Genomic DNA, 13,287 nt, shown 5'->3' on the forward strand with positions numbered 1-13,287 from the left:
ATGTATTTTTAACACTATTTAGCTAATTCAATAGTAAAGATATAATTGATTCAATTTATAAATAAATCCAATTAAAAAAATAAAATAAGTGAAAGATTAATTTGAGATTAAAAAAAAATCTTCAAAATGATTAAACCATTAAAATAAAATTCAATTCAAATAAAAAGATTATTTTGTCTTCTACTCGTTAAACTCTTATTATGATTAGAATGATAAAAAAATCACAAAATGATAAAAATAATTTATTATAGATAAAGAAATCACAATTTACGATTTTTGTATGAAATGCAACACATTATCTATTTATTTATATTTTATTTTAAAAATCTATAAATTACTTTTAAAATATTTATAGGTATTCATAAATATCTACAAATTTTAAAAAATCCAAATATACGCCCTAACTGTCTGTTGTCATATAATTATATTAATATTTTAATTTAAAAATATCTATAAATATTCATAAGAAATATATAAAGTGGTCGTTAGGTCAAGTTGGTAGACTTTGAGGTTCCGGATCCAATCTTGTATTTTTAAAGAATGATTAATTTGGAAGAAAAATGAATTAAAAAGAACAAATTATTATTTATGCATTGACAACAAAAAAAGGAAAAACTCATAATACGATGTAACTAAAACCCTAAACCCTAAATTGCATTATGATGTTATGTGATTGTTTGTCTCCTTGAAACAAAGCAGAGTTAAAAAAGAAAAAGATAATTTTTGAGTGAAGAAGGAAGTTCCAATGAATGTCACTCGTTCTGCTTTGGTGGTGCTTCATCTCCAAAACCCACCAATTCGCTACCAGTTCTTCTCCCACTTCCTCAAACCAACCTTCCCTTCTGTATTCAAACCTCGTCCCTTCTCTCTAATCACTCCACGCCAAACACATGCTACACCCTTTGTTAATGCTGTTGCATCAGCTTCATCATCACAAGCTTCCAATGGCAGAGACACTTTCTTTGCAGAAGAAAACGTTTCCTGGACTTCACTTGGTCTCTCTGATACCATTTCTAGAGCACTCTCTGATATTGGCCTCAACAGACCCTCTCTCGTTCAGGTCCCTTCTCCTCTTTTCCTCTCGCTGATAGCTTATTTTTGTTTTCTTTTTTCTATCTGGACAAAATTCAAACGCAGTTATTTGGGCGTTTTTGTCATTGTCATCCAACCAGGTTCATAGTAAAAATGTTGGCTTAGGTTACTGAGATGAAATTTCGATTCTGATTGGAGAAGAACACTAAAAGCCCAACTCTATGTTTTGTCCTTCTTATTTATTGGGATGCTGGGGCTTATGATGTTTACATCATTGATTTGTGTTCAGGCTTCTTCAGTACCGTCTGTGATGTCAGGGAAGGATGTTGTTATTGCCGCGGAGACTGGGAGTGGTAAGACATACAGTTACCTAGTTCCTCTTATTGATAAGCTAAGGGATGCCCAGGAACATTCTCTACATGCTATGTCTGATCAGGAAGTGACCCCGACACAGAAAGTTCTGCTCATCCTTTGTCCGAATGTGCAACTTTGTGAGCAGGTAGTTAAGATGGCCAGCAGTCTACGTAGGGATGATGGTGAGGCCATAGTCAGTGTGGCTGCCATTTGTGGTAGGCAGGTAGTGATTGAGCAATATTTACGGTCATATGGAATTTGTGTATGCTTTTCTTAAATTTTTAATAATAAGAATTATTTTGACCAGGGATGGCCAATTCGGGAACCTGATGTCATTGTGACAACACCTGCTGCCCTTCTGAATTATGTTGACCTTGATAGAACCCGCCGTATGCAATTTATGCGTGGTGTTAAATATGTGGTATGTTTCAGATCTCATGTATGTTACGGTAAAAGATATATGAATTAAACTATGACTCTTCTTACATGTATGATTATTACTTGTATTTCTAACTGTCAGGTGTTTGATGAAGCTGATATGCTTCTATGTGGGAGCTTCCAGAATAAAGTAATCCGTTTGATAAATTTGCTCCGCTTTGATGAAAAGGTCTTGTCTCGATCAAAAAAATCAGTAGCAGAGTTTTCAGCGAAAGATGAATCTTCCTTGTCATCAGAAGCTGCTTTTGAAGGTGAAGAGGAACTTCAAACTGAAGCCACCTTAGAAGAGGATGACACTGATAAAGAAGATGATATTGTTGATATTAATAATGAAGACACATCTGTTAAACAAAGAGACTGGAGGAGAGTGAGAAAAACTTATGAACGTAGTAAACAGTATGTTTTTGTTGCTGCAACACTTCCAGTGAATGGAAAGAAGACAGCTGGAGGGATATTGAAACATATGTTTCCTGATGCTGAGTGGATTTGTGGAAACTATCTTCATTGCCACAATCCGAGGTTTTTTTTGTGTTATTTTCAATCACGGCATCTCATTTTTTGACATTGTTACTCAGCTGCTCTTGGTGAAACAATGACATGTATTTTTCAAGAATTAGAATAGGAAAATGATTAAATGTCTTAATGATGATTCCGTTGATTTTGAACTGGAGATGAGATAACAGGAATGTATGCGGAGAAAAGTATAACTTAAAGACAACTATAATCAGAAATGGTAGGACTATTTTAATAAATATAGTTTACTGCCTATTGGAATATTTGGATGAATTCCTTATAAGTATGATCATTGGTGTACCTTCACATATAGTTTGAGTTTACTTCAATTGAATATTAGCAGACAGTGAAGAATTATTTCAGACATTTTAGCTTGTATAAACATGCAAGACAAATGGCTTTATTATTCATAGCAAGAGCTTTTTGGGCTTGAATCATGAATGAGGCACTTTACCACTTTACTTTTGGGTAAAAGTCTATTTTTGTGATGAATAAAAATTAATAACTCAGTTGTGGATGCATTGATGCCATACCAAATACTGATTCTTCAAATGCTTAAGTTATTAGACTGAGGCCAATAAGTGGTTTTATATTTCTATCCAGTATTAGTGTATGGCTGGAAGATTGAAATGACTCCACTTAAGTGACTGGGAAAAATTTAGTTGTAAAAGGGTTACAGGAAAATGTAGTACTAGCTAGGCCCTTATGTTGTCGTCCCTGCAACTTATGTTGTCGTCCCTGCCAACCTTTTGTTGAAAAGTCTATTTTCCCCGTTTCTAAATTCTCTGTTTGGATTAGTTTCTCGTCTATGAAACAGAATTGAAAGGATATCATTCTAATTAGCATTTGAGAGATTATGAAATCATTCACTTATCCTCCATGGTAGGGCATAATATATGGCTTCTCGAACACAAGATTTTTGGCCATTCTTTGTTGAAAAACATATGAACTATATGCTCTGCATCTTTTTGAACTCGTGTTATTTTGAGATCCAACTAATCCTTTGGCCATGTTTTCTTTTTTAAATTTGATGTTATTTTTTTTTCAATTTTCAGATTGGAGCAAAAATGGATAGAAGTTACCGTTGATACTCAAGTGGATGAACTCATAAAGGCTGTGAATCACAGTTTCAGATCTGAAGATTTGGTTAATGCTGGTGGCATTCACAGAACAATGGTGTTTGCAAATACTGTTGATGCTGTTGAAGCTGTGGCAAAGATATTACTCCGATCTGGAATTGAATGTTCACGCTATCATAAGAATTGCACATTGGAGGAGCGAGCACAGACCTTAGTTGATTTTCATGATAAAGGTGGTGTTCTTGTATGTACTGATGCTGCTGCTCGAGGTGTTGATATTCCAAATGTTTTACATGTTATTCAGGTATAGTTCACCTTTTACTCTAGTATAGTAGTTTCATGGTTCAATTATTTTATTCTGATAACAAAAACTGTTTATCCTAGGTTTCAAAACAAGCAAAATAAAAGAAGATTTCATTAGATATTAACTACGACATGTTGATCAAATGAAGGTTGTTGAATATGTTGAAAATTATCTATGGGATTAATCTCCTTGTGTTGAATATACACATAGGGTCCTTTATTTATAATAGAAGAAATATGGGTTAAGCCCAAAATACAAATAAGAAATAATAATAAATTAACTAAAGATAAAAGATAAATATAAAATAAAGATAATATATCTAACAAAGGTGTTACTACTATACATGTTAGAAATTGGAAAGACTATACACTAAAACATTAGAATTCCAAAGTTTTTAATCCCATTAATGCTACACCATTTCCACGGGTGATAATTTGTTTTAAAGATCAATTATCTGTTGTGTTAAGATTCACTTACAAGTTGCTAGGTATGGGTCTTGACTCTCACATTGGAAGTATGAGATTCAAGTGTGGGGTTGTATGAAGCCCAAATATGGATATGGACACGGATATGACACGGACACAGAGATACGGCTAAATTGAAAAAATATACAGGACACGGCATTTATATACATAATAGTTTCAAATTGTCAACTAACACAAAAATGAATCTAATCTATCTTTCTAATATCCAAAAAGCAAAAGTAGTGATCATATAAGATTTGTTCCTTACTTTTATAATCATAATAAAAACTTATGTAATAAGTTTACAAGTTTATGGGTTTTTTAGAAAATCATTGGATTTGTGGTTATTAACATTGTGTTAGAGTCATGTCAAAATCATGTCAAAGACAAAAAAATGTCTTTCAAATTGGACACTTTACCGATACTTGTGTCGAATGAGTATCATACGCATGTTGGTGTCCGATACATTGGACATGCCATTTATGAGGCATGTCCGAGCTTCATATGTGGGGTTTGGCTTTTTGTGGTATGGGTGGTGTCATAGTTATGCAGCATGTCTCAGCTGCAAAATGAACAATGTTGTGATGGCATGGCTGTGCTTGTTGGGACTAGTCAAAAGGTTAGCACACAGTCAGCCCAGGGGGGCTCTGGGGCCGAGTTCTGGTGGGAGGTTAGGATCCAATTGTAAGATATGGGGCCCAGGTTCCACATTAGAAGTGTGGGATTCTAGTTTGGGGTCTATAAGACTTGGGCTCTCCAATTGCTATGGCTAGCTTGGTGGTGGGTTCACCTAAGGTTCTTATCAAATTGCTTCATTAAATAACACCAACAAATATCTTTTTTTTGAGAATTAAAATTGTTAGAAAGCATCTCCTAGTTAGGGAAATATCTCATATTTAGAGTTGTATTTCTATGCTAATTCACAATATCTTTAGAATATGATTTGGTTTTATTGTGATTTGAATGTTAGTTGATAAGGGTTTCCTTGTTTCATATAATTTGACAACGTTACTAGTATTAGTCTGTATATAAATTCATCTGCCGAGGACCTTAATTCCTCAATCAATTCACGTATTCTGTCTCAAATAAATTATACACGAGCATAAACAACCTATTCAAGTGGACCTCCAATATCTTCTGATTTGTGAGACTATGATAGAGGTATAAGGTCTATAAGATTATGCGGGAAATTGTAATTCTGTATACTAGTAATTTAATGTTTTAGTTGATTGTCATCTTCCAATATTGATTAATTACTCTGAGAAGGAACATATTGTGATCAAATCGATTGAAGCACGATGACAGAGTGAGAAGATGTGAACATGACACACTAAAGGCAGTAACAGAAATAATGGATCTATTTTAGGCCTTAAAAGTCAAACTCCTTTAGGGAGCAAAAAAGTGTTGGCCACATCAAATAAGAGGACTTGTTGGGAAATTTCTGAGTTTTGACTTTTGGTTTGGAACGAATGCAGTCTGGGGATAAAGTGGTATTTTATACCACTAAAGTGCTTTTAAATTCTTACAACTAATCAAGTGTAGCCTGAAAAGTTGAATTATCTTCCCTACCCGATTTCTTTATTCATTTATCTGGGTTACTTTATTTATTATGGGACTCTGAACTCAAATCATTACACTACCGTGCACGTATCTGTCTCTTTTATTTCCATCTTATGAACTCTGATTCTGCTATTATGACACTGCTTCATGCATTTCAGGCAGATTTTGCTACTTCTGCTGTAGACTTTTTGCATAGGGTTGGTCGTACAGCTAGAGCTGGTCAAATTGGACTTGTTACTAGCATGTACACCGAATCCAACAGGGAACTTGTCGATGCAGTTCGTTGGGCAGAGAAACGTGGTCAACCTGTGGTAAATTTTAATATTCATCGGCCTTACACATGCAATGGAAAGAATACCAATTGTGGTTGTTCCAAGAAAAATAATTTTGTAATTGTAAAATTGGGTCTTGAGGTTTACAGTTGATGCTGGTCATGTATGATGCCGGGGTTAACTAAGGACATTTAACATCTTCACACATTATTCAAACACTATAAATCATTGATGAATTCCAATACTTGTGAGTAATAGTTGCCAATTTACCACAGGAAACTGCATTTAGCAGGAAAAGAAGCTTCCGCAACAAGCTCAAGAAGAGGGGTAAACTTTTAACACTTAGTCCTACAAAGTTTTAAAAGAAACATTCTATATGAATATGTATACCCTAAATATTGATGATCAGCGAATATGTTTAAGTTTATGAGTAACAGAAAATGCCTTTGAATCTTGTCCCAATTGTCATCTTGTCCCAATTGTCATCTTGTATTTGTAACAGGTACTAACAAAGTCACAGATTCAACAACTAATAAAGAGAGGGCACTGGCATGAGAATACTAGAATGCACTAAGTATGTAAAACAGCATCCTCCAATGACAAGGTGAAGAACATTATGGGCCTCTGCATTTAAAAGGTATTAGTTGTTGCACCTACATGGCTCACAGTATATGACACTCATTTAACGGATCCTGCCATTTCTTAAGGATCATGTAATTTCCATGAAGCCGACTTCCATATCAGAGTTATAATTAATACAGACAACTATTTTTGTAATGAGCAGTGTCTTATCCAAACTTAGTTTCTGGAATGGCATTTTCCCATCATCTTTTAAGGTATCTTAAGTATGGAAAATATCAATAGTGTGTCTGCATGTGTCCAAGTTCCTAGCAAAGTTCATGATTGTGGGAAACGTTTACAGGAGCTGTTGGTTTACCTTCGTTCCTATAATTTTTTTTTCATGTAAATTATGAGCGATTGTATTGCTCTCTTATTTTTTCCTCAGTACTTATAACTGTAGCTTAAAGATTCCAAGCAGCGAGACCTATCAAATACCACAGATTTGTTTACATGTTTACATTGTTGATGGGTACATTTTAATAGACTCGGTTAATTTTTGTGTGGCACAATTCAAATTATCATATCTCTATGTTTTCGAGAGTTGAAGTTTGTTTGTTTTAGAAATTGAAGTCTGAGTGGTAAATATAATAATACTTTTGATACAAATGTAGTTTCACATTATGTCCATGTCATTTTTGGATATTAAATTGTATGGGTAAGGTAATTCATTATTTGTGTTGTATAGAAAGCGAGGAATGTTCCTAAACTTAGTAATCCTTTCAATATCTTTTACATTAAAATTCTTTTTATACTTCCTAAAGGTATGATGAAAAATGTAACTCATTTTATGATTTTCTTTCTTATACGTAGATATTTCATTTTTATAACATTTTATTCCTATAAATCAAGATTAAATTAAGGAAGTTATAACTATACAATATGTCGTACAGTTACACGAATTTATAATTTAGTTAATAAAATATATTCATCTCAACAAATATTAATGATTTTGTAATTATAAAAAAACTTCAACATTTCATATTTGTAGGACTGCTCACATTTGTATGGGTGTTTGAAAATTACTTTCTATGTAAACTTTAATGTGGATGGTAACACCAAAGGGTGTATTAGTTTTGTTGAAAGTGTAGGTATTTTTAGAAGTAGAGTTGAATGTATGAGATGTTTCTCTTCTTATGTTGAAATTAATATTACTCTAAACGCTGAACTTATGGATGCTATTATTAGAGGTTGAACTTCATTATGGTTGGAAAATAACTTAATGTTGATTATTTAGATTCAAAGGTTTTGTCAGATCCCATTTAAAACACACTCAAAACTCCAAGTAGTGGGATCCATGTGCCAAGAAGAGAGTGAGCGTCTCAGCTAGTGGAAAACAGGTGGTTGCAGGAGAGTGACCGTTCGGTTTGGATGACGACAGTACTTAATGCGAAATTTCAAATGTCGTACCACTTCTCTGCATGTCTTCCTTCTTCTCCTCCTTCTTCATGTCGTCCGGTTTGAACTATTAGGGGCCTGTTTATTGAAGTGGATAGGTAGCGCTCAGTTATGTTAATTTTTAAGAAATGTTATTCCAGTCGTACTTACACTATGATGAGAGTATATGATCGTATTTCAGTTGAATGTATTAAGAATGAAGTATGAGAAAATTTGAAATGTGATGTAAATGAACTAGTTTGATTATGAACGAGTATTCCAAGAAGGAATATCTTAGAAAGTGATTATTGATTGGTAAAGTATGAATGTGGACAAAGCTTAGCAGGCGTTCATCTTGATATTCCATGATTACTCGTTCTCATGTAGAGAGGAGTAAGTCATGTGTGGGAATGGCAAGAGGTCCTAGTCCATAAGGTTAACTTGGATGGAACGGATCAACCTCGGGTGGCAGCTGTTGAGGGTATCCCAATTACTACATCACTCGGGTGCACGAACGTCGTAGCTACACAAGATTCATACAGTTCGGACAGTCAGAGTCAAGTGGTCGTTATTTGCATGCTTTGATGTATGAATGATGATTGGTGTGTTATTGGTTTAATTATGAATGTTGTATGTTGTTATTGAATAAATTAAATTACATAAGCTTACCCTGTTTATCATTTTTGTCTGTGTTGTGCGTCCTGTCGTTGTCCTGGTGCAATGATTATCCGTGTGGATGTGAGCAAAAGGAGAAGAGCTGCTGGAAGAAGTATTGGAAGACACATCAGAAGTGAAGGCCGAACCTTGAGAACGTTCGGTCTGTTGTTAGCTTTATATTTTGTAAGACCATTCGGTATAAGTTATTTTGTAAATGTTCAGTCTAGTGGTAGCTAGCGTACGATTTTAAATTTCCTACTGTTATGTAAGGCCGCTCGGCCGTAATCGTACTTCACTGTGTGTTGAACTGATCTGTAGTATTGTTAATATATGATTATTCTCTTATATGATTTTACACTGTATTTTTGAGATGTTACAGGTTTCCATATCTTTTATGAAAGAGAAAAAAATGTACTAATAAATAACCTAGTTTGAATGTAAAGTTTAAATGAAAATTGATCAAAATCTTTTCTCACATGTCTTACGAATTTTATAGAAATAGGTTTAATTTATCTGAATATATGTTTTCTTTGTATTTTTCTCATAGTAATAGTTTATTGAGAAATTAAGGTGAAAAAGGGTTTTTTATAGATTGCAGCTTTTAAAAATGATGAAAACAATAATTTTAAAAACGACTCCACTGGGGATCGAACCCAGAATCTCTGGTTCCGTAGACCAGCGCCTTATCCATTGGGCCATGGAGTCTTGTTTGATACAAGACTTATAACTACCCTTCATATACTTGATATGTCTTGTTAGCCTTTTTCTTATCAATAAAAGAATTGGGCAATGGATGCATACATATTCATGAACATGTCGTAATTTTTCTTAATAATTGACTGCTATTAGTTACTTTGATTAGCTTATAATTTGATGTGATCAAAGTGATTTTGTTTGACAAGTAAGTTTATTTATTTTTTTTTCATTTTTTAATTTCTTTTCATAATCTATTTCAAGTAGTTTATAACTTAGTTTAAGCTTGTAGTCTTTTTTTCACTTTAATCCTCGTAAATTTGCTAGATTTTTTCTTCTTCTAAGTTTCAATTTTAAGTTTTCGCCCTACTACTTTACATTTATCAATTAACTTAAGATATTATTATTCACTTTATATCCGTATATTTTCAATTAATTATCAATTTTCAACTAACCTATAGATTAGTTTTTATGAAAGATGCTTTTAAGAGTATACTTCCTCCTTCTCAATTCATTTTCAATTTTAAGATTAATTCACACGGGTCAATAACATCTAATAAATGTAAATTTGAATTATTCTTTATTTAATAGCATATGTCCTAATGATTAGTAATAATAACTTGAAATGTTTACTTATCTCAACTAATTCCAATAATAATAGTTGTGAACTACTATTTGTCATCAACTTATTGTCTGCATTTACTTTTATACTTTTTTATGTAATCAATTTGGACCCATCGACCTTATTTAAAATATAATTAATTCTTTGTACTCTTTGTATTTCATATTTCATAAATAAAAAGCAGTCATTACTCTCTTAGATAAATTAATGAATAAAATGAATTAAGAGATATAATTAAGAAAAAAATAAATTTTGAAAAATCTTCAATTTTAACGTATATTGAATGACTGATTACACAGGTATATAATAAAAATAAGATCACATTTTTTAAGAAAGAAATTATTACTCATGCATGTCATTGGAAATATGATTTCTGTTGCTGTATAGGGTTGATTAAATCAATAACATTAAATGCTATTTTCAGACTCAAATATAGTCAATGATGAATTAATACTTCACCCGTTCAATTCTTTAATGTCACTTAAGTTTTTGTACCTAAAACCTAAAAAATACTAGTTTTATTTTGTAACATTTGGCTTTAAGGTTTGATCGAACAGAATAATAAAAGCATTGATTTTTATAATTTTTAATAATATTTTTATTATTTAGATAAAACATCACTGAAAATAATGCATTTTCTATTTGTATAATATATAGTGTCAACTTTTTATTTTTCTACAAAATATATATCTTCCTTTTTTACGATATATTTTTTTTCTTTCCATCAAACATCTATAAAATAGAGTTGTCTTCATCCTAATGAAAATAATTATTTTAGTTCTATTTAAGATTAAAAAATAAAAGTACAATTAGTTAAAAATACCCATTATATATTATAGAACTTTACAAACAACAAATAAGTAGAAATATTTTTTTTTGAAAAAATAGAGAGAATACCATTCTTTTTATTTTAAGTTTATTTTGTATAACTCATGCGTGAATCCATTTCTTTTACCTCTTGTTTTTCTATAAGTTTTCTTTTATAATTTTAGAAAACATATGTACATGCTTCGTAGTTTACATTTTTTTTAATTTAAATCTAACTCTATTACTCATGTTTTTTAATATCGAATCGTGTTATGTGGATGGTAACGAGATAATGAATACATTTTTCCAGTTGAATTTTTAAATAGAGTAAGTTTATTTTATTTTCCAATTCTTTTGATTTTCATATGTTTTTCTTTGTGTAATTGAGAACTTTAACCTTTAGAATATTTGTAATTTGTGTTTTGATTGTTTTGGAATTAAAATTGTAGGAGTTTAGGTTCATAGCAATAGTTTTTTATCCTAATTTTATGTCAATTCTAGACATGAGGATTAATTTACTTAGTTTTGTTTCTCTTATAAGTATAGATATAATATCGAGTATATTCTCTCTTCTCATTGTAAATCTATTTAAAAAGATTATTCTATTCATTATATTTATTAATAAGATACTCCTTTAAATATTACTTTAATATTATTAAAAGTATTTTAAGTGCATATCATAATTTGTTTATTAAATATATATTACTATCATATGGATACAATATCTATTAGGTGAAAATCAATAAAGTGACCGCAGTACAAGAAAGTAATTTGGTATTTCAAATTTTATTTCAGCTTAACCGAAACATTTGAAGACGAAGTAAATAATCCAAGTATATTTTTTATAGATATACTTTTGAAAGCAATCGAAGTTTATATGTGATATAAAAAAATTAAAATTATTTAAACACAGAAATGAGAGCATGCTTCAAACAATGGAATGCAAAAATGGGAAGCTACATGTGTATGACATGGGCAACACAATGAGAAATGCTTAATGTGTGAGCAATCAACCAAGGCATTAGCAATAGAATAAAACATGACCTTGATGAACCTACGACAAAGACCAAAACACGTCAATGTGTGTTTTTTCATTGCGAACAAATATTAAACATACCAAAAAAATGTGAGAAAGAGAAAAACAAACCTCCAAAACAACAAGGAATGGTTTGTGAGGAGAGATGAGAAAAAGATGCTTTGTGTAAGACCTAGAAAAAATATGTACATGAGATAAAATAGATAATAAATAGTAATATGTATTTAAATTATTATTATTGTATTAAAATATTCTATTAGTGATAGCTTCAACAACAACATATAAAATTTGGCACCGTTGTCGGGGAATACGCTTAGAATTTTTAATAATTTGATGAGTAAGAAGCCTCACCATCCTCCACTTGGTGGATTTCAAGCCTAGGTCCATGCAACTCATCATCTTCACGAGTGAAGATTTCAAAGCGCCAAATCCTAATTAGGATAACTACATGATCATCACGGTCGAGATCGTTCGGTACAGTGTGAGCAAGGTTCTCATCGACTAAGGCAGCTCCGCCAACAACCTCTATTGGAAGACTTTATAGAAGATGGACCTTTCAAAAGATATGGTCGTACCATATAACGAACAGATAGTGGGGTTCACCAACGACCGGGTGGACACACGTGACTATGTGGATTTGAGGACCAGGCTAGGAGCTGGGCGTGACACAAAGGAGTTGAGAGTGAGGTACCTGCTGGTGGAGGCAAACACCTCGTACAATGTGTTGATCGAACAACCATGAAGAATGCTACGACGTGATGCCTTTTGACTTGGGTTAAAGATTAATTTAGGCCATGTATTTCGACTAACTAGTATAGGTTTTTTTAAGGCTTGTATTAAGGCCTAGTTAGTGTAGGGTTTTTCCTTGCTTAGTTGTCCAAACCATGTGGAAAGTATATGTCACGTGTCATGCTTCCATTGGAGATGATTCACTACAATAAAAGCGCGTATTACCGAAGGTTTATTACCGACGGCCTTTAGGCCTTCGGTAATGCCTAATGCCTCATCATATGCGAACCGCATCTTCGTCCAGCCATTCTCTCGAGAGATTCACCCGTACACATCTCTTTTTCTCTCGAACCTCCGCTCGTCTCCGATCCATATTTCAAGTTCCTCCGCCTCAAATCTTCATCCACCAGCCACGGTTAGTCTCTAGATCTTCATTCTCCCGTACATTTCTCCTTTGCCTCAACCTAATCCACCATATAATCCACTTTTCACCGGTTAAACCTATCCTCACTAATCTATCTTCACTTTTTCCCGATTAAAACCTCTTTTCATTCCATTCCATCGATTCAATCGTGGAATCCTTTCTTTCCACCGATCAAAACGTCCGAAATCCACATCCCTAGAATCTACACATATCAAACCACTCAATCTAGGATTTGCCTCCGTTGTCCGTCATCCAATGTTCTTCTTCTTTGATTTGCTCGATCTGTGCCAGTTTCCATGGTTCTTCAT

The 13,287-nt window shown here is 32.7% G+C and overlaps 1 protein-coding gene and 1 non-coding gene across 2 annotated transcripts; one reads left to right on the forward strand and one right to left on the reverse strand.

Moving 5' to 3' along the window:
- Nucleotides 1–649: 649 nt before the first annotated feature.
- On the forward strand, nt 650–7,094 carry LOC108321472 (DEAD-box ATP-dependent RNA helicase 22). The gene is made up of 8 exons (XM_017553237.2): nt 650–1,060; nt 1,322–1,609; nt 1,694–1,807; nt 1,907–2,343; nt 3,393–3,720; nt 5,903–6,055; nt 6,292–6,343; nt 6,519–7,094. Exons 1-8 carry the CDS (start codon nt 746–748, stop codon nt 6,569–6,571), a joined length of 1,740 nt encoding a protein of 579 aa, XP_017408726.1. The 5' UTR covers nt 650–745; the 3' UTR covers nt 6,572–7,094.
- A 2,206-nt stretch (nt 7,095–9,300) lies between these two features.
- TRNAR-ACG (transfer RNA arginine (anticodon ACG)) lies at nt 9,301–9,373 on the reverse strand. Its single transcript has one exon. It is a non-coding gene; the product is annotated as a tRNA-Arg (tRNA).
- Between the last annotated feature and the right edge of the window lie 3,914 nt (nt 9,374–13,287).

The sequence above is a fragment of the Vigna angularis genome, chromosome 1, assembly GCF_016808095.1.
Source record: "Vigna angularis cultivar LongXiaoDou No.4 chromosome 1, ASM1680809v1, whole genome shotgun sequence".
NCBI lineage: Eukaryota > Viridiplantae > Streptophyta > Magnoliopsida > Fabales > Fabaceae > Vigna > Vigna angularis.